This window comes from Cetorhinus maximus, chromosome 11, assembly GCF_964194155.1.
Source record: "Cetorhinus maximus chromosome 11, sCetMax3.hap1.1, whole genome shotgun sequence".
Taxonomy (NCBI): Eukaryota; Metazoa; Chordata; class Chondrichthyes; order Lamniformes; family Cetorhinidae; genus Cetorhinus; species Cetorhinus maximus.
This window is the reverse complement of record NC_135889.1, coordinates 26,498,211-26,523,354: the sequence shown is the minus strand read 5'-3', so window position 1 is coordinate 26,523,354 and position 25,144 is coordinate 26,498,211. Positions and strand designations below refer to the sequence as shown.

General features: G+C 45.3%; 1 protein-coding gene across 4 annotated transcripts; it reads right to left on the bottom strand.

The window, feature by feature from the left end:
* Positions 1-384: 384 nt before the first annotated feature.
* Positions 385-24,011, bottom strand: LOC144686446 (atypical chemokine receptor 3-like). Of its 4 annotated transcripts, none has more exons than XR_013577932.1 (2): positions 23,880-24,011; positions 385-464 (listed from the first exon to the last, which is right to left on the bottom strand). XR_013577932.1 is itself a non-coding variant. In XM_078551670.1 (2 exons), exon 2 carries the CDS (start codon positions 6,536-6,538, stop codon positions 5,441-5,443), a length of 1,098 nt encoding a protein of 365 aa, XP_078407796.1. In that variant the 5' UTR covers positions 6,539-6,564; positions 23,880-24,003; the 3' UTR covers positions 2,317-5,440. The 4 variants fall into 4 exon arrangements, 3 of the variants coding, with proteins under 3 accessions (XP_078407796.1, XP_078407799.1, XP_078407798.1); XM_078551670.1 differs by lacking the exon at positions 385-464 and adding an exon at positions 2,317-6,564 and having other exon boundaries at positions 23,880-24,003; XM_078551673.1 differs by lacking the exons at positions 385-464; positions 23,880-24,011 and adding exons at positions 2,317-6,564; positions 11,840-12,907.
* Positions 24,012-25,144: the final 1,133 nt, after the last annotated feature.

The following is a 25,144-nucleotide window of genomic DNA, read 5'->3' as shown; positions in this document are numbered from 1 at the left end:
ATGGTCTTCCTCTTTTCTTTCTAAGCAGACTCCTGCTCATCCCTGCGGCACCAAGAAGTTAGAGAGTGACCCCAGAATGGCCCCCATCATGTTCGCCCTTCCCTTTCACTGCCATTCCAAAGCCTTCCCTCCCCGTTTCCCCCATCGCTTTTGCCCTTTCGTCTCACAGCCATTGCACAGCCTTCCCTCCCCGTTGCCCCCATCGTGTTCATCAACCTGATCCTCGCCTTACAGCCCACCCCCTGTTGAAGTGGCAGTCTCTGAAAGTGGAGGCATGCACAGTGGTGTTCCTCAGGAAACAAATGAAAGGGAAGGAACAGCCCCAATAGAGTGGTGTTCATTGCAACAAGACCGACGCAGCGCTATGGCAGACATGTTTCACTCACCACAGAATTACCAGCCAACTGAGATCTGACTTGTCCACGCTATCCTTTTTCAAACGGATTTGAGGCCGATGTAATTTCCTGCTGGCGTGACGGAAGATTGGAAGGCATGACAAGATTCCAGTGATCAGCTGTTTAATGAGCATTCATGACATGCTAATGAATGCAAATGGCGCTCGCACCACTAGTCGGCGGGACAACCAACCCGCCATGAACACACCATCAGGAGAATTGCAACCTGTTTTTACAATGGTGGATTTGCAACTTCTTGCCTGTTGCTGGAATATCTGCTAAGCCCCCACCACGAAATCCACCACGGGCGGGATGGAAAAATTCTGTCCTGAGACTGGATCACATGACACACTTCCCTTCTAGTGATGCTGCTTTCCCTTAAAGGCATATTACTGCACCCTATACCACCAGCCACTCTATTCCTTTAACTCTGATGTTACTCCTGTTGTCCCTCAATTGGTGGAAGAGCTTTCAGCTACCCGTTTCCTTTGTGTCTCTCTATGAAGTAGAATGTCTGTTCTTCTTTTGTCTTTCTATGAATTGCAGCATCTGTTATCCTTGTGTTTTTCTATGAAATGCCTTGGAATGTTCTTTATAAAAATGGTGCTTCATAAATTAATCAATACAAAACAAATATTAAAACAGGGCAGTTGCAGCAAGAAGGCCTTTTTAAGATGGACAGGGACAGAGGGACTCCTCTTCTAAGATTTTCAGTTAAACTACTTCTTGCTGGATGTAGGAATTTTTCATAAGTCTGCATGACTCATGTGTGAGATGCCAAACTCCCATTCCCCCTGTACAAGATTGCAATCTCATGCCTGCATATGCTGGTAATTATTATAATTTGTGTTGCTGGCGAATGAAAGAAAGCAAGAGACTGAGGCGAAAGCAGGGTGACTGTAGCTTCCACATACTAAAATCCTGCTGTTAAAACTAGGCCAGATCCTCAAATGACTCCCAGATTTAATGTCCAATTGTGTTAGATTAGCTGATCTTAACATGGGTATTGCAATGACCTTAGTGCTTTTCAGGTAGGAAGGGGAAACTCAATTTATGTTCACCGCTGACCATTGTTAGAAATTTAGAAATGTAAATTTGTATAAATTTGGATGAAGCTTAGAGTTTCTTCTTCCTGTTAATGCACATTGCTCAGACTCACAACGAAGAATGGACCCTGGGACATGGTACTAGAGGGCAACTGCTTGTAGAACAATGTCTCAGGAAGAAGATAATGGCCTAGAAATTTGTTGATGCCACACCCATTTCCAGGCATAAATCAAAAGGCAAGGCACCCAGTTTTGAGTGGCATGCACATGCACATTCTCTGCTGCTTGCCATATTGTTAGTTTGCTCCACCAGCTCCCACAAAGCAGCTACTGGAAGTAATGTTAAGTGATGTTCAACCCTGGCCCATCATTTTCCATCTGGTAATTCCCTCTCTAAAGGGCAGAAATGGAAATCTTCCTCCAAGTTTTTGGTGTGAGCAGAGGCCTTGGTGCCTTAAAACATCCCAACATGCTTCTCAGAGGAATCATCAAACAAAAAATGTTAGAGGTCCTCTTTAATTTTTTTTAAATGCAGTTGGATAATAATGTCTTACCATTACTGACAAACCATTCCCAATGATGAAATTGTGAAGAATCATTTTCGTAATCCAATGCTGTCAGTGGGAAGCCAGATTCACAGGCAGCATATTGCAGGAAATCTGCAGCAAATGCTGGAAGGGCTGAGTCAGAGATTGACCCATTGTTTCATCTTATAAATAGAGGAAATTCTCTCAGAACTTGTACCTGAAAAGGTAGGGTCCATATTTTGGATGGGTCGTCATTCTAGTCATTATGGTTTTGAATGTATTAGACAATGGTTTTTATTCATAAGCATGCAATAGTTTTGTGGAACTTTACAATTTACGATACAGCACTTAAATGTTGTAGATATCATTTATTGAAAGACCATTGTAATATTGTGGAAGATTGGTACATTTTATACATTTTAACATCTATGCAAGCCAGATATATTGATGCATTCTCAGTATAACTAGCATCTTTACATTGTAAGTGATGTTTTCAGGAAAATCAGTTTATCTCTACTATACTGTTTCACAAAAACAAAAGATGATTATTAATTGCTAACTTGCTACATGGATATTATCACATATTACCAAATTGAATGCTCTGTCTGCCAACGCCTGGGCTGCCTTCAATAAAACAGGGTCAAAACTAAACGTTCCTCCTTGCAATTCACATTCTGTTTCTAACCCAGCTAAAATATTGCCTGGATTCCAACCTGTTCATGCGCAGGAATCCATTGTACTAAATACGGTTGATAAATCTTCTGAAGCCTCCATCGAGATTCCAGCCTTTACTTCACTCTGGCTTATCCAGTATTCCATAGCTAAGCTACCTGAAGTCTTTGATTAGACACCAAACTGAAAGACAATCCTAGATATGTATCATTCTATATACAACGGTACAACAGATTTCAAAAAGTGTACTATTTTCAAAAAAACTTTTTGTTATGCACTGCAAAAATATGATGGCTATAATGACAACTAGTGGAACAAAAGCTGGAGTTACTAACAGAAAACCTAAGTCAACCTCTTCGCAATAATAAGTGGGAGTTCTGTTCTCGTACAATGTGCACTTCAAAAAATGTTACAGAATGATTTGAAGTGCATAACAGACTCAGCTATCTTTTAATCTCAACCGTGGTATATGGTATTACAGCAAACAGAAGCCAGGTCTTTCCCAGTATGGAATAAATCAAAATTGGAAGTCAAGATTCTATGTATAGAATTATAGAATGATTACAGCACAAATGGAGGCTATTCATCTGTATCAATTAAACTGTAAGAATATATAGGCTTGCATTTTCATAGAGCTTTTCACAACCTCAGAACTTTCTTTGCAGTCAATGAAGTACTTTTAAAGTGTAGTCATTGTTGTAATGTAAGAAATGGAGCAGCCAATTTGTGCACAACAAGGCCCCACATGCAACAATCGCATAATAACCAGATAATCTACTTTAGTGATGTTGGTTGAAAGATAAATTTTGGCCAAAACACCAGGGAAAACCCCCAGTTCTTAGTTGAATAACACCATGGGATATTTACATCTGCCTGAGAGACCGTCTGAGCCTCACTTTAACACTTCACCTGACAAGGTCCCTCATGGCAGACTGGTACAGAAGGTAAAGTCGCACAGGATCAGAGGTGAGCTGGCAAGATGGATACAGAATTGGCTTGGTCATAGAAGACAGAGGGTAGCAGTGGAAGGGTGCTTTTCTGAATGGAGAGCTGTGACTAGTGGTGTTCCGCAGGGATCAGTGCTGGGACCTTTGCTGTTTGTATATACGTAAATGATTTGGAGGAAAATGTAACTGGGCTAATTATTAAGTTTGCAGACGACACTAAGGTTGTAGGAGTTGCAGATAGTGAAGAGGATTGTCAAAGGATACAACGGGATATAGATCGGTTGGAGACTTGGGTGGAGAAATGGCAGATGGAGTTTATTCCAGACAAATGCGAGGTAATGCATTTTGGCAGGTCTAATACAGGTAGGAATTATACAGTAAATGGGCAGAACCCTTAAGTGCATGACGGGCAGAGGGATCTGGGTGTACAGGTCCACAGGTCACTGAAAGTGGCAACGCAGGTGGATAAGGTAGTCAGGAAGTTGTATGGCATGCTTGCCTTCATCGGCAGGGGTATTGAGTATAAAAGCTGGGAAGTCATGCTGCAGCTGTATAGAACCTTGGTTAGGCCACACTTGGAATATTGCGTGCAATTCTGGTCGCCACATTACCAGAAGGATATGGAGGCATTGGAGAGGATACAGAGGAGGTTTATCAGGATGCTGCCTGGTCTGGAGGTTATTAGCTATGAGGAGAGGTTGGAGAAACTCGGATTGTTCTCACTAGAGCGATGGAGATTGAGGGGCGACTTGATAGAAGTTTACAAAATTATGAGTGGCATGGACAGAGTAGATAGTCAGAAGCTTATTACTAGGGGACATAGATTTATGGTGAGAGGAGAAAACTTTAGAGGAGATGTGCGGGGCAAGTTTTTTTATGAGAGGGTAGTGAGTGTCTGGAATCCGCTGCCAGAGGAGGTGGTGGAAGCAGGTACGATAGTGGTGTTCAAGAGGCAGCTTGACAAATCCATGAATAGGATGGGAATAGAGGGATACAGACCCCGGAAGTGCAAAATGTTTTCGTTTGACAGGTAATATGATCGGCGCAGGCTTGGAGGGCCTGTTCTTGTGCTGTACTTTTCTTTGTTCTTGTTCTTTGAATACTGGCATCTCCAACAGTACAGCACTCCCTAATACTGCACAGAAGTGTCACACAGATTTTATGCGCAAGGGTCTGGAGTGTGTTTCAAATCCATGATCTTCTCACACTGAAGTGCGGGTGCTACCACTCAGCCACATCTGACACCTTAGGAAGCTGCTTTGGAACAGACTTAAAGATGGCCTTCTCATATAATCATAGAGTCATAGACTCCTAACAGCACAGAAGGTGGTCATTCAGCCTATTGAGTCCATGCCAGCTCTCTGCCGAATAATCCAGTCAGTCCTATTCCCCATTCTATCGCCAGAGCCCTGCAAGTTTATTTATCTCAACTGCCTATCTAATTTCTTTTTAAAATCCTTATTAATTGCAGTGTTATGAGTTCATCCAATCAGAATTTGAAAAACAGAATAGCTGGCCAGTGAGATTCGATTAACACAATTATATTCTGCATCCGCAGCACATCTGACTCCATGCTTCTCGGAAAATGGTTTCATAACTAATTATGGGCACATTTGTGCACTGGTAGGTTAACTGCTTCTGTATCAACTTACCAAGCCCTACATTCTTGGAAGTGTAAATTCCCCCAATTAGAAATAAAATACATCCAAACAGTCCCCTATAGAATCTATTGAATATTTCAACACTTGGCTACAATAGCAATTGTATAAATGAATCAAGCACTGTGAATGTTATTGCAGTTAAGTAGATTTTTGAGAAGGTAATGGTTCTGTTCAAAAAAAGTGGAGATTACATTAGGACCCTGCTTCCAACATGGTGCACTCTGTTTCTGTCGTGTCCTTAAGCCTTGTGATACCAGATTTGACCGAATATTTGACAATGAAAGCTTTCATGAAGTCATATCTATAGTTTTTATTGATGAAGCTGTAGAGTATGGGGTTGGCACAGCAATGTACCAAGGATAGGCACTGAGTGATGTGAAAAGAAGCATATATAAAATTTTCTAGCTGACAACTAAAAGATAAAAGATTTAGGAACCACAAAAAATCAAGAAATAGAATCGAGTGATAGGGGAGCCAACAGATGAGGAAAATAATCACATAGACAAATATTATCTTCCGGCTATTTTTTCTCTCTAGGTCACTTGTGATTGGGATGGCTGTTGCTAGTAGAAAATAGAAAACAGCAATAATGGCAAATGGGATAATAAAGCCTATGATGATGCAGATCATTTCCATCCCAGCCATCCATTCTCTGAAGTTTTCCTCAGGATAAGCCAAATGGCAGATGGGTTCATCCTGATAACTGAGAGTCACTTTCAAGAAAAAGAAATCTGGAACTGATATGAGAAAGGCAAAAATCCAAACAAGCATGCAGGTAACCTTACGGGTCAATTCTTTCTTACGGTCAATGGAATCTCGGAACCATACCATTGATATATATCTGTCCACACTCATGCACGTTAGGAAGAAGATACTCCCAAAAAGATTGACACTGAAGATGAGGTGAGTAAATTTGCACATAAACTCTCCAAAAGGCCAGGTGCCATGCTTAATGAGTGATGTGACCCAGAAAGGGAGAGTGACTACTACACACAAGTCTGCAATGGCTAGGTTCAGGATGTAGAGGTGGGTTTCATATCTTGATCGCTTCGCCTTCACGTTTACATACACCACCACAATGTTGGCCACCAAACCAATGACAAAAATCAGGATATAAAAGGAAGATATGGTATGCAGGATTGCCTTCTTAGAGAAGTTCTGCAGACAATGAAAAATCTCCCAGGTCAAACATTCAGACTCATTTACGCAAGTGACCCAGGTCTTATTCATTGTGGTAATGTTCTGCTCATCCCAATAATCCCAGAAGGTGATTAAATCAGCAGCTGCCATCGTGATCGGATTTCAGAGAGAGAATGCTGTAAAAACAAAGGAAGATCTAAAGATTTCATCTTTTTGATTCACTGAAATAATTTTTATCTGCTTAGCTGAATTACTAGCATTCCTCAAATATAACTTCATATCCCTTCAGTGAGGAAAGCTAACGGGTGGGGATGGGGGAGGAGCGTTGAGAGAGTGGGTGGTGTTCCAATGGATAATGATGAAATCATCCACAAAATATTTTAAAAGTGTGATACAATAAAGGAACAAGTTAACTAGTATTATCTCACCAGGAATATCACTAACTAGATGAATATTGAACTGATTTAAATACAGTTTAACCAGTTTGTAGTACCTGATTTAAAATCTGAAAGATAAAGATAGCATTAGGTTCACAACATTCCCGACAACAGGCTTTCATCAAGCCCTGCCTCTGACAGGACTAAAACTCTTTACAGAATGATTATGGTCAATTTTCTACATTAAAAATAAATTCTCTAAACTTCTGCACTTTTTAAAAAATTTCAATCTCAGGACATGGGTGTCACTGGCAAGTTCAGTATTTATTCCCCAATACTCGTGGTGTTAACTGAGTGAATTGCTAGGCCACTTTGGAAGGCAGTTAAATGGTGGTGTGGAACTGTAATCACATATAGGCTAGACCAACTAACAGCAGGTTTCCTTCCTTAAAGGAAATTAGTGAACCGGTTGGGTTTTTATGACAATCCAACAGCTTCATGATCAAAAAAACAAAAACAGAAACAGAAATACCTGGAAAAACTCAGCAACAACCTCCCCCTTAAACCAGCTTATATTTCACCCCTTTCCTATTTTTACTTAGTTCTGTTGAAGGGTCATGAGGACTCGAAACGTCAACTGTGCTCTCCTCCGCCGATGCTGCCAGACCTGCTGAGTTTTTCCAGGTATTTCTGTTTCTGTTTTTGTTTTGGATCTCCAGCATCCGCAGTTTTTTGCTTTTATTATTATAGCTTCATGATCACTTTATTGTTATCAACTTTATATTTCTAGATGTTTTTTAATTGAATTCAAATTCTCAGGCTGTCATGGCGGAATTTGAACTCAGGCCTGAATTTTCACAATGATGGAGCGGACAAGGCCAAAAAATGGGAGTCCGGCCACTGAACATGGCCCCCATAATTTAGACAAGGGGAGAATGGAGGTGGGGTTCACACACACCTGTTCTGCGGAGGCAGCTGCCCATGTAAGTCAGATTTTGATGATGTAGGAGTATGAAACACGATGTGTACAGTTTAGACTTGGTAGGCGCTGATCTGAACTTTGTGGATTTGTTTCGATAGCTGGGATACTGATTTGGAGAGGTGCAGGGATCCCTTTAGAATTTGCTCAAAAGTTGTATTAACTGCCACAAATAGACAAATATTCATATCAAGTACCCCAAGGGAGTAGGAGAATGGAGCTGCTGCACTTGGCAGGGCTTTTATTTTTGCCCCCACAGACTCGGGCACCCACTGGTGAGAAGAACATTGTGCTTGAGAAGGGCGCATTGTGCTTTGTGCCAGGGAAAAGACAAGATGGGCATGGCACCCTCGCACATAGGCAACATAGAAGCAAGTCAGTGTGAGCAGCCAGAGTCCAGAGGGAGGGCAGGAGCTAGAGGCAGAGCCACATACACCAGGGAAAAAGGAGAAAAGACAACCAGGTATTACCCTGTGGGAAGAGTGTACACTTGAATATGAACTCAATATGATGGACAGCCAGTGCTGAAGGCGCCTGAGATTAAGCCATGAAGTGGTCATGAAAGTATGTTGAATGGTCCAGCAACATCTCAAACTACACCCATGCCCTGTCAGTGGCTGTGAAGGTAACTGTGTCGCTCAATTTTTATGCCTTTTCAGGGCTCAACAGGAGACCTGCCCAGTATATCCCAATCAGCAGCACAAAACAGATGCCCTGTTTGCACTGTGGGGGAGCACATTAATTTCCCTGTTGATTTGGCATCTCAGACACAGAGAACCACAGCTTTTGCCCAATTAACAGGCTTCACTAATGTGCAGGGTGTTATTGATTGCACCCATGCTGCCATAATCAGCATTCGGACACCTTCATCAACCAAAGTCCTTCCATCTGCTCAGTGTCCATGTCATTTGTGACCACAACAAGGTTTTCCTTCATATCGCTGCAAGGTTCCCTGACAGCTGCCATGACTTTTTCTTATTGAGGTGTTCCAGACTCCCTCATTTATTTCATACACCTTCAAAGATCTATGGTTGGCTTCTAGGAGACAAGGACTTAGGACCTTGGCTAATGACCCTCTTTAGGAGCCCTCAAACTGAGGCTGAACGCAATTACAACAGCAGCCATGTCATCACAAGCAGTACAATCGAGCAGACCATTGGCATTGTAAAAATGCACTTAATTGCTTGATCGCTCAGGTGGAACTCTGCAGTATGCCCCAGTAAGGATATCCAGAATAGTGGCAGTGTGCTGCATGCTGCACAAAATCGCAGAGCAGAGGGGCCTGCAACATGAAGATGACAATGCATTGGCCAGAGTTACAACCTCTGAGGAGGTGGAGGATGATGAAGATGAGGAGGGGGTGAGGGAAGCCCTGTCCATTCTAACGATTCTGAAATGGAGGAAGATGAGGAGGCTGCCAATGGCAGTGCAGTGGGAAGCATGGCCACGTAGGCAGGATTGATTCTGTGAAGGAGGGGCTCATCGTCAGATGCATCCTCATGCAAAATAAATTCACACAGGATCCTCCAGTATCACACCAGTCCCTAGTGAGCAATTTCCAACTAAAGGACCTTTAACATGGAAAAACGCTTACTCAGGGAAATGCCCATCCTGAAAAGGGAGAGAAACAGCATCAATGAGTTTGACTCAGTCACATTAAAATGGCTGAAACCCTCACCATCATAACCCTTGACCTCAGCATATTGTAAACACACATCATAAGAAGTCCTCCATAACCTGGCTCCCTCAAATAAATGCCAGTCCCTTTAATCACCAAAGCCTTTGCAGATGCAACTCATGTCCACATTATGATATATGACTTTACACCCAATACATGCTGATAGGATTGCATGTTTAATGAAGATTTCAGAAGGATGTGCAAGGTGCAGCAGCAGGCATACCTCAAAATGAGGTGTCCACCTGGTGAAGCTAGAATACAGAACTACTTGCATGCCAACTGCGGAAGCAGCATGCAATAGACAGAATTAAGTGATCCCACAACCAACGAATTGGATCTAAGCTTTGCAGTCTTGTCACATCCAGTCGTGAATGGTGGTGGACAATTAAACAACTCATTGGAGGAGGCAGCTCCACTAATACCCATCCCTCAATGATGGGGGAGCCCAGCAAAGCAATGCAAAAGATAGGATTGAAGCATTTGGAACAATCTTCAGCCAGAAATGGCGAGTGGGTGATCCATCTTGGCCTCCTTCGGAGGTCCCCAGCATCACAGTTGCTAGGCTTCAGCCAATTCGATTCACTCCATGTGATACTAAGAAATGGCTGAAGGCACTGGATACTGGAAAGGCTATGCGCCCTAACAATGTTCTGGCAGTAGTACTGAAGACATGCTCCAGAACCTGCCGCGCTCCTAGCCAAGCTGTTCCAGTACAGCTACAACACTGGCACCTACCTGTAAATGTGGAAAATTTCGCAGGTATGTCCTGTACAAAAAAACAAGACAAATCAATCCAGCCAATTACTGCCCCATCAGTCTACTCTCGACCATTAGTAAAGTGATGGAAGGGATCATCAACAGTGCTATCAAGCAGCACTTGCTTAGCAATAACCTGCTCACTGACGCCCAGTTTGTGTTCCGCCAGGGTCACTCAGGACCTGACTTCATTACAGCCTTGGTTCAAACATGGGCAAAAGAGCTGAACTCTAGAGGTGAAGTGAGACTGACTGTCCTTGACGTCTAGGCAGCACTTCACCGAGTATGGCATCAAGGAGCCCTTGCAAAACTGGAGTCAATGGGAGTCAGGGGGAAAACTCTCCACTGGTTGGAGTCAGATCTAGCACAAAGGAAGATGGTTGTGGTTGTTGGAGGTCAATCATCTCAGTTCCAGGACATCACTGCAAGAGTTCCTCAGGGTAGTGTCCTAGTCCCAACCATCTTTAGCTGCTCCATCAATGACTTTCCTTCCATCATAAGGTCAGAAGTGGGGATGTCCGTTGATGATTGCACAATGCTCAGCACCATTCATGGCTCCTCAGATACTGAAGCAGTTCATGTCCAAATGCAGCAAGACCTGTACAATATCCAGAATTGGGCTAGCAAGTGGCAGGTAACATTCGTGCCACACAAGTGCCAGGCAATGACCTATCTCCAGCAAGAGAGAATGCCATGACATTCAATGGCATTACCATCACTGAATCCGCCACTATCAACATCCTGGGGGCTACTATTGACCAGAAGCTGAACCGGACTAGCTATATAAATAGTATGGCTACAAGAGCAGGTCAGAGTGTAAGAATCCTGCGGCGAATAGCTCACCTCCAGACCCCCACCCCCCCACCAAAGCCTGTCTACCATTGAAAAGGCACATGTCAGGAATGTGATGGAATACTCTCCACTCGCCTGGTTGAGTGCAACTCAAGAAGCTCAACATCATCTAGGACAAAGCAGCCCGCTTGATTGGCGCCCCACCACCAACACCCAGTAGCAATAGTGTGTACCATCTACAAGATGCACTGCAGGAACTCACCCAGCCTCCTGAACAGCACCTTCCAAGCCCACAATCGCTACCACCTAGGAGGACAAAGAAAGCAGATCCATGGGAACACCACCTGTAAGTTCCCCTCCAACCCACACAACATCCTGACTTGGAAATATATCACGGTTCCTTCACTGTCACTGGGTCAAGATCCTGGAATTCCCTCCCTAACAGCAGTGTAGGTGTACCTACATAGCATGGACTGCAGCAGTTCAAGAAAACAGCTCACCATCTAGCCAACGATGGCCCCATCCCATGAACGATTATCAAAAAAACACATGCAGATAAAACATAGTGTGCACGATAAGGCCACAAATATCCAACAACAGCTCTCTGAATGAACTTGTGCAGCATCTTTTCTGGCCAATAGCTCCCATAAACCTTGGCTACTCCCACAAAGTACATCCTTTACCGCCTGGAATACAAAGGCATCCAAAGTAACAGGGATAGCATACATGGCTTCCCTGAAGCATACATGGTACCTTGATCTGCATTGCCTGCATTTAGATCACTGTGTGACACCTAGGCCAATGCCTAGCGTTGACATGTGGATAACTATCTTTCACCCAGCACTCAAGCTTGAGATGTACCTACTGACCTCCATTTGTTCTTGGAGTCTGATTATTGAACCTCCATAAAGTCAAGTATGGATGGCCAATGAATGATGCAAAGAGCATCTCGGTCCTTGAGACACTGCAGCCTCATGTGATAGACCAGAGAAGGATGATGCTTTCCACTGTCCCACAAATTTGGTCACACCATTGCTCCTGATGACATCAGTGCCAGATGAACTCAGCATGCCATCTTCAGTGTCACTGGTAAGAACATTATTCATTACATTAGCATTGAAATTTGTAGTGTACAAAACATACTGAGATATCTATGAGTGTATGTACATCTATTCAAAAAGTGCTTAGTTGTGATATTTACAAATTAATAAGTGTCACCATAGTGAACCCATTAGTGCTCTAAGTGAGACAGCGCCCTGCACTCAATGCACACTCCTACGAAGTGCCCCCATATTGCTTTGGAGGGGGTGGAGGCAGGCTGCTCACTATAAGACATGGAGGAGCGTGGTGTCCTCGTCTTGCAGGCATCTGTTGAGGACCTCCTTCAGACTGTGGCCTCTGCATTGGCAGCCATGGCCACTGGCATCTGTGGAGCTGATGAGATCTCTGGTAGAGGGGCTGGGGAGGTGGAAGAAGATGAGTGTGCGGACAGGCTTTCGGTACCTTCACCCTCAGTAACCGCCACAGCCCTGGTTTGGCCTTTAGGTGTGGTTGGTGGAGCTGGCTGCTGTGTATAGCAGTCATCTGTTCAGCAACCTCTGTGCCAACACTGCTACCGTCCTTTTCTGAGAACACAGTTCCTCATGTATACTGTAGATGTCAGCACTCATACTCTGAGTGGATTGATCCAGGCTACTGAGTGAGGTTTGTACTCTTTCCTGGCTGAGATGCTGCTCCTGCATCCAATCCGAGTGCTGCTGCATGTGTCTCTCCATGAGACTGGCCAATCTCACTTGGTCAGAGCTCACACCAGAGCGCCAGAGACAATATGGAGCTCATATTGGCGATGGACTCCTCCATTCACAGTTCAAGAGCTCCCACTGTCTCATGGAACTCCGTCATTCGTCCACATATCTACTGCTGATTATCCAAAACCTGTGTCCCAAAAGTCACTCCTGAAGCTCCATGTTCCTGCCCACTGGAACATCATCATGACTTTCCTCCCCCCACTGTGCAGAAATGTCTCTGACTCTGACACCTCCTCCTGCACTCTAGTACAGTATCCTACGCCCGGTACCACTGATTCTACATGCGCACTACATCCCTCTGATGTGCTGGTATCTGTGTGGAATGTGGGCTAGTCTGATGTGACATATAGGGCATCTCTTCCTCCGCCTGATGCCCAATAGATGAGGTGGCCCTGGGAGGTGAGCGAGCAGCACTGGGACCTGTGTGAAACACAAAATGAGATATTTAGTTATAGTCCTTCACATTGTGAAAGCACGCTCTGATGCATGCCATTGCCTTTAACCATGCCTGCAGTGCCCTTATGGCGTAACTTCATCTTTGCATTCCTTCTTGTGCCAACAGCCCCTTGTGCTCAGTGAACTGACATCATTACCTCCACCATTACCACCATGTTCCAAGGTACATTTACCACCGCCTTTCTCACCTGCTACTGGCGATTCACCATCACCAACAGACAGCTGCTTCTGCATCCTGGTTATTTCCATGACTTTCTGTTTCACCAGTCGAATCGCTCGCAGCCAGGCTGACCCACCCCAAGTCTAGGCCATCTCCTTGGGGTTCTTCACCTTCCTCTGCTGCAAATACGACATGAATTTATGTAAGCCTGATGTTTAGTGCATGCAAGGATAATTCTCTTTAATGTGTCTGTATATCACAGTGCTCATTCACATCTCTACTGTGTGCTACATGAACAGCTTACACATACAAGCCTCAATGCTGAAGCAGAAGCATGTACCAGGTCTCATACCTTAGCTGCTGCACACAGATGTGACCCTTCACTTGGAGCTCTGTTTGGATGAACCAAGCTGCTCACCTTGCCAGAACATAGCAGGTTGTTGAGCCTCTTCTGGTACTGAATCCAAGGTCCCTGGTTCTCTCCTGCTGCACTCACCACAGCAGAAATTTGAATCCAGGCCTTCTTTGTGGCAGCTGGAGGATTGCAAAAGCTAGCAGGGCACAACACTGCTTTCCTCTTCTGGACCTCTTCCACTAATATTTGCAGATCCTGATTTGTGAAGTGTGGAGCAGCTGGAGCCATCCTTTCCTCAGCGTTTCCTCTGTGTGACATTCTATAAATAAAAATGTAAGGCAAAAAGGGTCGTGAGCCATGCATCTTACAATGCTCTCATTCTCATAGCGCTTATACGCACTAACCATTTTCAACATATCATCAATGAGTACTGTTGATACGTGGTGGAAGAAATGGCTCTGCGCAAATGCTTGGTGCCATGTACATTGCAGCTGTCACTCCAAGGTAGCATGCTGTGCTCTGCGACCACTGACAGCCCTACTCAAGTCTCTTAGTCGCATTGTTATACCATGACAGTTTGCAGATGTGAGAGACCTGGTCAAGGGTCAACTGTGTGGGCGCATCCTGATAGATGGGTGGCAAGAAGGAAAGTGGATGCACTAATGATCATGGCTATGTTCATCATTCACCCACTGAGGCTTAACAGCTAAAGACATAACTGTAGAATATCTTTTCCAGGTAGTGGTGCCAAGATGATGCCATCTCCATGGCTGTAGCTAGTTAATTCACTCCAAGCTTTCAGCGCTTCAGTAACAGTACACTGTGAAAAGGCAGCAACAATGACAATTTTTTCCTAGGGAAAGCCCACGATGGGCCATCTGCTCCAGGGTCAGCTAACAATTGACAAAACTTAATAGTTTTACAAAGCTATTGATGTCTCGTCTGAGGCACAGGGGCTTCACCATGGACTTCCTAACTCACAAATGGACCTTTCTGAAAGCCCATTTATATCTGCCCGAATCGCCCAACCCACGCTAACAGCACACTACTTTTGGGGTTGCTTGGTCCCTGACTCTTATTACAACCTGCAGCCTCCCCCCCGCCCTCCATCCCGGACCAAATATCTGATGCTCAGGGCTGCTTTTATGAATGTTGGGTTTGCAGAACCGGGAATTTGCGCACTTGAAGTGAGAACGGAAATTTAGGCCGCACTCTCTAAATTATTGATCCAGGTCTCTGGATTCCTAAGAACCAAGCACCACCTTACAGTGCTACTGCTGCCTAATAGAAAACACAAAATTGGTTTAATTAAAAGGCTGGTTTAGTTTAAATAAATTTTTAACAACCTTTTTATATCATAGTCACAATGGTAGAATTTAATTCATAGTATGTTTTGTTTGTGCTTGCCAAGATAAAGGGTATTTTAATCCATTGTGTGTCAGCTGTAGCTTAGCTGGTAGCACTGTTATCTCTGGGTCATAAAACCCGGGTTCAAGTCCCACTCCAAAACTTGAGCACAAAAGTCAAGGTTGGCACTCCAGTGCAGTACAGGGTATGCTGCAATGTTGAGAAGGTGTTGTCTTTTGGGTGAGATGTTAAACTGAGGCCCCAATCTGCCTGTCTGAGTGGATGTAAAAAATCCCATGCCACTAGTTTGAAGAAGCGTAGAGGCGTTATTCCCAGTGTCCCGGCCAATATTTAGCCTTCAAACAACAGATAACCTGGTCACTATTATATTGCTGTTTGTGGGAGTTTGCTGGCATAAATAGCTGACGTGCTTCCTGCATTAGAACAGTGACTATTGGCTTAAAGTGCTTTGAGACTTGCAGTGGTTGTGAAAGATACAATATATCTGCAAGTCATTGGCCAGGATTTTGCACTCCTGATCACGGTGGGCACAAGAGCTAAATTTTGTGAGAAGGCGCATGTCTTACAACAAGGTAGAACGAGGAAGCAATTGTGCACTTCAGCCGTCTACGGTGGGTCGCGTTTCCTGCTGCCGAACAGCGCGAGCATCATTAGCATAAATCAGCATCTCATTACGACGCCTGCGCGCCAGAATCATCCGTCCACGTTGGATTGAGAGCCCACGTCAGCAGGCAATTAAACGACATGTTTCACAACAGGGTGTAATCATCATGCAGCTGGCAACCTGCACTCTTCTCCTGATCCCAAGGCTAGTTCGAACACCTTGCATCGTGCAGCATTCGCGAGGGTCAACGCCAGGCTTCGTAGGCTGCACTGCATCGGTTTCAGGGGAAGTCTCACAAGCAAGTCTCTACAGCTACCACTCCAGGCTTAAGGCAGGAATGGCTTTTACCGTGCTGTAGGGCAATAGTTCCTTGGGGGGAAGGGGACAAGCAGGACTGAGGGAAGGGAAGGGACTGCAGGTCAAGGGCTCCACTGGGGGCCAATGAGCAGGGAAGGTTGCACTGAGACACATGACTGGGGTTGGAGGGGAGGGCACTAAAGGGCCACGAAAATGAAATGATAGTTTCAAAATGAGGACAGAGGCATAGCTGAGACAGGGTTAGCAGCTGTTCAACTGACATGCAGGGAGTCAGTAAAGTGAATGCCCAATCATGCAACACGGATCCCTCAAAGTGGCAATGATTGCTAGTTTTAACCCCTAGTTTTAACCCCTCATTTTCAGCCTTCAAATTCACCAGAGTATTATCGAACTACAGAACAATTGAGCGACTGGACAAGGTTGAGAAACCCTTGGAAAAGTGGCCAAGGACCAGTCACAGAGGAGAAGCTTCCAGATCCCCTAAATCAATTCCTTGCAATCACTGAACATCCACCCTCATGTTTAGTTCAAACAGCACAATCTTGGAGTGCAGGTAATGATGATCCCAGCATCTGGGCTGAAAGCAGAACATCTAGTCACCTGGCCAAAGCTGCCAGTCGGTCATGTGGGCTGAGGGGGTGAGGGGTTGTGGTGAACGTTCATGTGCACCCTGCACTGGATATCATTTCAGGGGCCAGCACCTCCGACATGCGTGAAAAGGCCTTCAGCCCATAGTCACAGACAGAAGGTGGACCTTTGGAAGCAAATGCTGACTCTTGCATGTTTCTCATTGATACTGAAGTGAGGAGACCATCAGGAAGATGGAACCTGGTGTTATTGCTGCCTGTATATTGCTTAAAGGCAGGAGAGAACGATGAGAAGAATGCGATGGAGGTGCCTGGCTTGCCAAAGGGAGGAGCAGGACCCTCAAGACCAAGGGGCAGCAGGTCCTCTTCCGGATGCAGAGGATGATACTCAGACAGTCGTCATTCATAGTCGCCTCGCTAGACCCAGGACGCATGGACGTTGCATGTGTTATCTGCAGATGAGCGAGAACCAATGTTGCAGACGCCTCTGCATGTCAAGGGATCTGGTGACCCACATTCTGCAGGATTTTTCGCCACAGGGACTTGGAGGGCATCCATTGCCAGTGGCTGTGAAAGTAACCACCGCACTCAGCTTCTATGTCAGTGCCTCCTTCCAGGGCTCCATTGGAGACCACTATGGCACCTCCCACCTGTCCATCCACAAAATGCAGATACCCAGGAAGTGTCCAAGACTTGTACAGCCTGAGTAGGCCTCAAATCCCTGACATCTTTGAGGGACCACACAGGATGCAGGGTTACTTCCTCAGGGACAAGGGTTACCCACAAAGGATATGGCTAATGACACCTGTGCGGCGGCCTCAGACTCCTGCTGAGAGAAGGTATAACAGACTCATTCCAAAACCTGGACATTGGTGGAACACACCATATGGATCCTGAAAATGCGATTCAAATGCCTGGACAGATCTGGCTCCAGTACACTCCACAGAGGGTCTCACACATCATCTTGGCCTCCTGCATGCTACACAACCTGGCACTGCAAAAGTGGAAGGACATGGCAGATGACGAGATGGAAGAGCTGTACATCTCTTTCGATGAGGACAACCTTGAAGGGGGTGATGGTGATGAGGTCTTGGAAGCTGAGGATGCAGGCGAAGAGGCCACTGCATGGGCCAAATGAGGCAGGAATGCTCATGAGGCCCTCTTGCCAGCAGATTCCAGCAGGAGGAGAATGAGATGCACTGAGGATCCTCCTGGACAACTCTCCTCCATCATGGGCCAGCATGACCACCAGCACAGCTACTCCTCTAATTTCACCCATGAACTTCCAGGTGACAGTGCATCGTTGCACAGCACACTCACATTACCTTGCTGCTTTGAAGGATGAGCAAGCCTAGAGGGCATGTAACCACGCTGAGATGAGGTGCTACCTGGAGGATGGCATTCCTGTATCAGACATCAGAAAGTGCTGCCTCTTCATATTCCATCCAGCATCCCAGTCACAACAGCACTCTACAAGATGTGGGGGGCACTGCACGATCCTCAGTGGGTTAGTGGCTACATGCCTTCAATCTAGCAAGGCTCCTCATGAAGATCCATCAGAACCAACACAGCCACGCACCAAGTGTTACATCGATGGTGACACAGAAACATAACACTTGGGGTAAGGCAGCTGTTGAAATACCGCTGCTGTGACTGCATTTAGAGATGAGTCAGTCGGCTGTGGTACACTCCCCAGAATGACACTGACATCCGGCAGTTTGTTAGGGATCCTGAGCTGTATTTCTCCTAACCTTACTATGGAGGGGGAGCACCTGAGCATGATGAGGTCAGACTCTTGGCTGCCTGATATTGAGATGTTTCCTCTTACACAGAACCAGTGCACCCTCATGGCCAGCCCTGGCCCTAGTGAAGTCCAACATGTTCAGAGGACATGAGGCCCTCAAGAGCCTGTGCTATTGCGAATGAGGAGCACTGTTCTGCGTCATCACACACTCGCTCCTATCCCTTTGCTCCCCTCCACATTGTCTGAAACAACGATGTACAATTCCAGAGCATGCCTAAAGGCTGTTTTAGCCTCCAGAAATCATCACTAGGAAGTAGCATCAGTAACCTCTTGGAATATCAAGGCAATAGGACACAGCGCTGTCTACCAACTTTGTGACCAGGCCCTTCTTCACGCAATAGTCACAACTACAGAGTGAAAAACACTTAAGGTTGAATGTCTTAGCGCCTGCAAGCATATGTGCCATTGCTTCGTCATTATGATGTGGCAAGGTGCTCCCAGTTTTTGCTGAGTTCAGCAGACTGACACTGGGAATGTCGGAAATCTGTATGTATAGCCTCGTACATAAGCTCTGAGTGTAGGCTCATATCATCAAAACCCTGCCAAGAGACAGCGGCACATGGGTACATGGGACGGTACATGAGCCTTCTCCATGTGTGAGAACATCTCTCCTTAAACACCACACCTTCACCTTTCAACAATGCAGACAAGATAGGGGCACACCCCTAATTCAATCGTACAGAGGGAAGAATGCATATACCGGACCCCACGAGGCATGGGAACGAGGTTCGTTCCACAAGCACACTTAACATAAAGATGCAGGCATTACTGATATGGAGAATTATGTTGAAATGGGCCACTCACTGCACAGAAGAGAGGCCCAGGGTAGAGAAAATTGCAATGAGGGTGCAGGAACCAAGGTATCACATGTGGTTGACAGTAACACAGCTCATCGTAAGGAGGCATAGACAAGAGGAGATATGAAATGATTGCGAGTCTGTTTACATACGTGAACATTATACACATGCGGTTAACACCCATGCCAATGTTATGCAACTACATCTTCTTCACTTTCCTTACCCTATCTTGATGTTCCCCCAACATGCACAGCAGAGGTGGAGGTAGCCTGCTGACTGCTATACCCTGTAGTCTGTGATGACCTTGGCAAAGGTCTTCTGGAGGGCCGAGACCTGGTGGGCCCCAGCCTGCTTTGAGTGCCCTGCTGTGGGGCAGGTGCACCTCCTCGGCCTGTGAAGCTGGAGCTGATGGGGTCACAGCAAGGATTTGGATCAGCCCGACACTCCCGGAATCACCTGGGTGCATGGCCCCACAGTGTCGAGCTGCTGGTCCCCCTTTTGACAATTGACTGCCATATAAGCAACTGAGATGTAAATAAAGATGCAACTTACTTGTTTATTGCACTTTGGAGAAAAGATAAATATATACGGATCACAGCAAACACTAAACACCATTGACAAATCACAAAGAAACTAGATATTATAAGACTCACAGAATGGTGGAGTGAGCAGATCTCTCAAGGTGAAAAATTAGATTAAAAATGTAGAAAAAATGTTGGGAGTCATTTTTTAAATCTGAGATTTTATCAAGCAAAATAAGTAAGACAAGCAAGTGTTGAAATGAGAGACCCGGGGTGGCGGGGGGGGGGGGGGGGGGGGGGTGGCATTTGATATATCTGAGAACTTCAATATGAACAGATGTTGCCATATGAGGGTACATTTTTAATTGCTTGAGTGCTTCTGGCGTGCATATTGGAAATTTGGGTACTGGCCAGAATTTGCAGGGGTGTGATTCTCCTTTCATTAAAAGCAATGGATAGAAACCCATCTTCCTGTGGATTAGGCATGGTCCCAAATACCTCATATAGTGTTGGTTTGCAAAGTTTTATATTAAGAGTGGCGAACAAGTGTGCAAAAGGTGTCATAGTGGTTGAGCTGTAAACAGTATCCTTGATATCAGTATTCCTGAAATATCAGTGTTCTGAGGAAGAGTTAGAGCTGAATTTTACCTGGATGACTGAGAGACATCTTCTTGGTGGTGGCCAATTAAGTGGCTGCCACCAAGGCTGCCATCCCTACTAAGGATGGCTGCCTGCCCCCAAGAGTTGCCAGTCCAATCAGACGTTGGCAGGTCAGCAGCCTCAGCAGCGACACTGCCATTGGTGGGCAGTGCTGGGGCTGCACCTGGAGAATGAAGGTGCATCAGTGGCTGCACGCCCTTCAAGACAGGTACGTTGGGGCTGGGAATGTGAAGCTAGGCTGGCAGGCCTGGGTGATCGAGGTGGGGGTGGTGGGTTCATTGAGGGCAACAAGTCTTGTTGCTCCAGGTATGGCCATTGTCACTGTGGAACCCCTCTGTGTGCCCAAAAAGGATAAGCCCACCTTGCAGCCTGCTGGGAGGCTGTCAGACTTCACTGGATGGTCTCCCCAGATAGCAGCAGTACCATCCCCCCCACCCACCCTCGCCACCAGCAATATTTTAGCAGAGGTGGGAAGAGCTTTTAATTGGGAGAAGTGGCTCAATTTGGCTCCCCACAGGGGACCTTTCTGCCACCTATCCTGCCACTGGCAAAATAGCATTATGCCGTAAAGACATTGGGCGTGCCACTGTCACCTTCCTTTGCCATTTTGACAGCCTTTCCATTTCTAGCCGAACTCCAAAGGGCTTATGAAATTCAGCACATACTCTATTTCAACAAAGACAAAAGCCCAAATCTTGTGATGCCCAGAGCAGCAAAATCTAGACTTAAGTCTGTGCTGCATGTCAGGACCCAGCGGAAGTCCTGGCACACATACCATGCGCTGTCATTGCCCGAGAGGTTTCAGCTTCCGATGGGCTAATTTGCGCTGCTTGGGACAATGCATGAAAAGTTTCTGACACTGAGCTCCGGGTTACAGATTTGGGCCAGGTACACAGGACTTATCTGAAATGTTACACTGGTTAATATCTGGTCTACCTCAGATACTAGTCAGCATAACTAAACTGAGCGCCACAGCCGACTTCCCCAATCACCGTGCCCCCCCACCCAGCCCTACCTAACTTCACTCTCTCTCCCACCACCACCTGACCTGAATACCCAACCCAACCCAACTTGACCACTTCACCCAACCCATACCAACTCCACTTTCTCTCCCACCACCAGCTGACTGAATACCCCCACCCGACCACACCCCAACCACTCAGCCACTTATCACTGGATTTTACGTTTCTTGGAAAAGTGAGGGAAGTGAGTGGTCTGCTTGCTCCCATCGTCTCAGCTCATCCAGTTAAGCACCAGATCAATTAGTGGCTGTCTGGTGAGACGGAGGTCAATTAGAGGTGGAAAGGGGTGCTCCAAGCCCAATCAGGAGCGTAGGCAGCAGAAGGGTAATGGCGTGGTCACGGCTACAAGTTTAAAGGCCCCCTACTCTCTGAATTTCTCTTTTTTTAATCGAAGGCTCAAAAAGCTCAAAAGCATTTAAAAACATGCAGACGCTGCCATCTTCACCAATAGAGTCTGCTGCTACCATGGTCCAGGTGGCAGGCCTTTTCTTCTGTCTTTGTGCCGCCTTATTATAGCTGCCATAAAACACCAAACTTCTTCAAATCCCGACACTGCCAATGAAAAATCGCAGACGATTGGGTATTAACAAGTTCAATAGCTTGTTAGTGATTTCAAAATGACAGCGACAAAATGATTTTTGACCAGCTTGCCTTTCGTAATTTCGGAGACAAGTGTGATGATGTTGCATCGCCAATCTGCCGTTATGTCATATTTTATGTTCGCGTGGTGGGGTGTGGGGGTAAGGGGGAGAGTAGCTCACCAATTAGAAAACTCAAGTTCATCCATTCACTCACTAACCCATACTCATTCATTAAAAGACTTGATACCTTTAAAAGCTTTCCTGAATATGACAGATAGTGCCATAAAAAGCAGACATATCCTCTCCTTCCACCCTTTGGTGCTTAATAGACTTACCCTGCAAAAGCTGCACTGATCCATTTTTGCTTCAGCCAGCATCAGAATTAAGTCCTTGCTGAAAATGGGCAGGGCACAAAAAACTTTGCGGCAGCAAATCACCCAACCACTGACCGGAAGATCGGGGCCAAAAACTAGGGGGTGCATAAATATAAAATCTTCAATCCAAGAAGAAATTCAGGAGAAGCTTCTTTACCCAAAGTGTGGTTAGAATGTGGAACTCCCTACCACAAGGAGTGGTTGAAGTGAATAGCATAGATGCATTTAACAAGAAATTAGATAAGCGCCTGAGGGAGAAAGGAATAGAAGGATGTGCTGCTCCGGTTAATTGAAGAGGGATGAGAGGAAGCTCATGTGGAACTTAAACACCAGCTTGAACCCGCGGGGCCGAATGACTAGTAATACGACTGAAATAATGCGCCTAATGCTACACCGGTAAATTCACTGTCATTGAGACGATGAGGTTGTAGATTCTCTTAGCTGACTTCAGCAGTAGAAATACTTCAAGCGAGGGTGAGTGAGGGATAAAAATTACCCATGATCCCAGCTCCTGATCAAAATTCAATCATTCTGGCTGAAAAACGTGAACATCATGCCGTCACACAGGCAACTGGGAGATTTAAATAAAAACAGTTAGTGCGCTTGCACTTTTTCCTGGGCTGTGGTACCCCACCCACGGTACATGGACGGAGAAACCAAGAGGCAGGCACTATCCGGAGATTTACAACCCAGCTTTTCTCTGAGAGCAAACAGGAGAGTTGTTAAAAAAAAAAGACGATGCAACTCAAGAGTTTTAACTGTGAGTGAAGAAAACCGATTAGAAAATATCAGCATTTTCGAGACAAGTACTTTTTCGATTTAGCATTTTTACAACTAATTTTATTAACACTTAAATCCAAATTTTAAAGTCATAAACTTTGACAAGCTAATTCGTTGCAATATGTTCGATTTTGAGCTGATTGATCAATTACTTAAACATAATGTGAAGGCCTCGAGCAATATTTTTCTGAGCGTGCACTGATGGCAGGGAGTCTTACCTGAAACCATTCCATGTCGGAAAGTAGCCCCTGTGTTTTTTTAACGGCTGAGAGACCTACTCCCTTTGAACTGCTTGCTGACACTGGACTGCCAAGATCTCGGCACATGAAGCATGGCCACTTGAGTAAGATACCGAACGACATGAGTTACCGAGGAGAGGAGAAATAATATAAACCTTCGCTTTCACCCAGGCACGAGTTAACCTCCAGCTCCAACATAATCATTTCTGAGACGGACTTAACATAAACATACTTCAAATAGTCTTGAATGCTGGAAGCAATCGGAAATTCAACAACTCGAGTTGGTAATCGCAGTCAATAAACTCTGTCTGCCCAGTCGGTTCTGCTTAACTTTCTTTCGGTAAACAGTGTACTGGTTCCACGTCTCTGAGTGTTTACAATGATTTTAAATGTGAAGGATGTGATTATTATCGAGAATAGAATATGTTAGCCGTAATTTCTATCAAACAGAAAAAGTAAAAACTGTGCACATTACCTGAAATTCGCCGCTCGCGTTCTTATGGAGCTTTGTTACTGAAAATTCCTCGAGCTGCGTCGCAGCTGTGTTAAAGGAAGACGCCTCCAAATGGAGCTCTGGGGTTAGTTAATGGGCAGTTCCTTTTGCAGCAATTTGTGGATCTATGTTTGTGCAGTATATAGAGTTATCAATACAACAATCCCTGAAAATGTGCTTATCTACTCACTTCTGTTTTTCAGAAAAAGTGGTTAAAATGAGCTCAAACAATTAAATTCCACTAATTTTGCTTCTTCGTAAAATACAGTGATAAATATAAACCATTTTTGTAAAACTTCGGATTAAAATAATATCTTTTCCTGGTAAAACACCTGAATAAAAGCAGAAGTGAAATTCTGTTGGGATTATACAATTAAAGGGTTGGGCTGGATTTTACCAGCCGATTGCAGATGGGCTGAGAGTCTGGAGGGGTGCAAAAATTGAGGCAGAAGTTGTAGGAAGGGAAGTTCAACGTCTTCATGTCGCGACTGGCTATTAAACGCTGGCGGGAGCAGATTGCGCTGGAATGAGGCGAAAGAGATTGCTACTGATGCCTGTGAGGAACCCCAACACAGATGAAGAGGAGAGATACCCAACTGCTGTTGCATCATTGAGAAGGTCATAGGACTTCTGCAGGTGAGGTTCAGATGCCTGGATAGAGCCATTGGAGCCCTTCAGGTTATCCCAACCAAGGGTCTTGCATATCGTGACGTGCTGTGCTATGGGCCTGCGCTACGAAGAGGAGAAGTTTTACAATAAGGGTGTGAAGGGAGTTTGATACCTCCACCAGTGATGAGGATAAGGAAGGAATGATGAATGACCAGATGGATGAAGACCCCGAGTGACAGCAGGCAAAGCTTAATGTTAGATGTGCAAGAGAGGCTCTCGTGGAGTTAATACAGGCACCATTCACCTAAGCCTTTAAGACTCAGCCAATCGAATATATCTTCCACCTTCGTCAGATCTGTTCTCATGTCCACCATTGTTCTGACCATTTCCCTGGAGGCATCATCACATGAGGCAACAACATGGCAAAGGCGGTGACCTCACTCAATGTGCTCCTTCCCACCACACACTTCGTGTGAGTCAGGAAATTGTTAATGGTCTAGTAGTCTTTACAAAGTAAAGGATTCTAAAGAATTGGTACAATTTCACAATTCATTTCAGACAAATAGTGAGAAGGACAGCTGTTGTCTCCAGCATGATATCAATGGTTTGGTTGAGTGGGCGGAAAAGTTGCAGTTGGA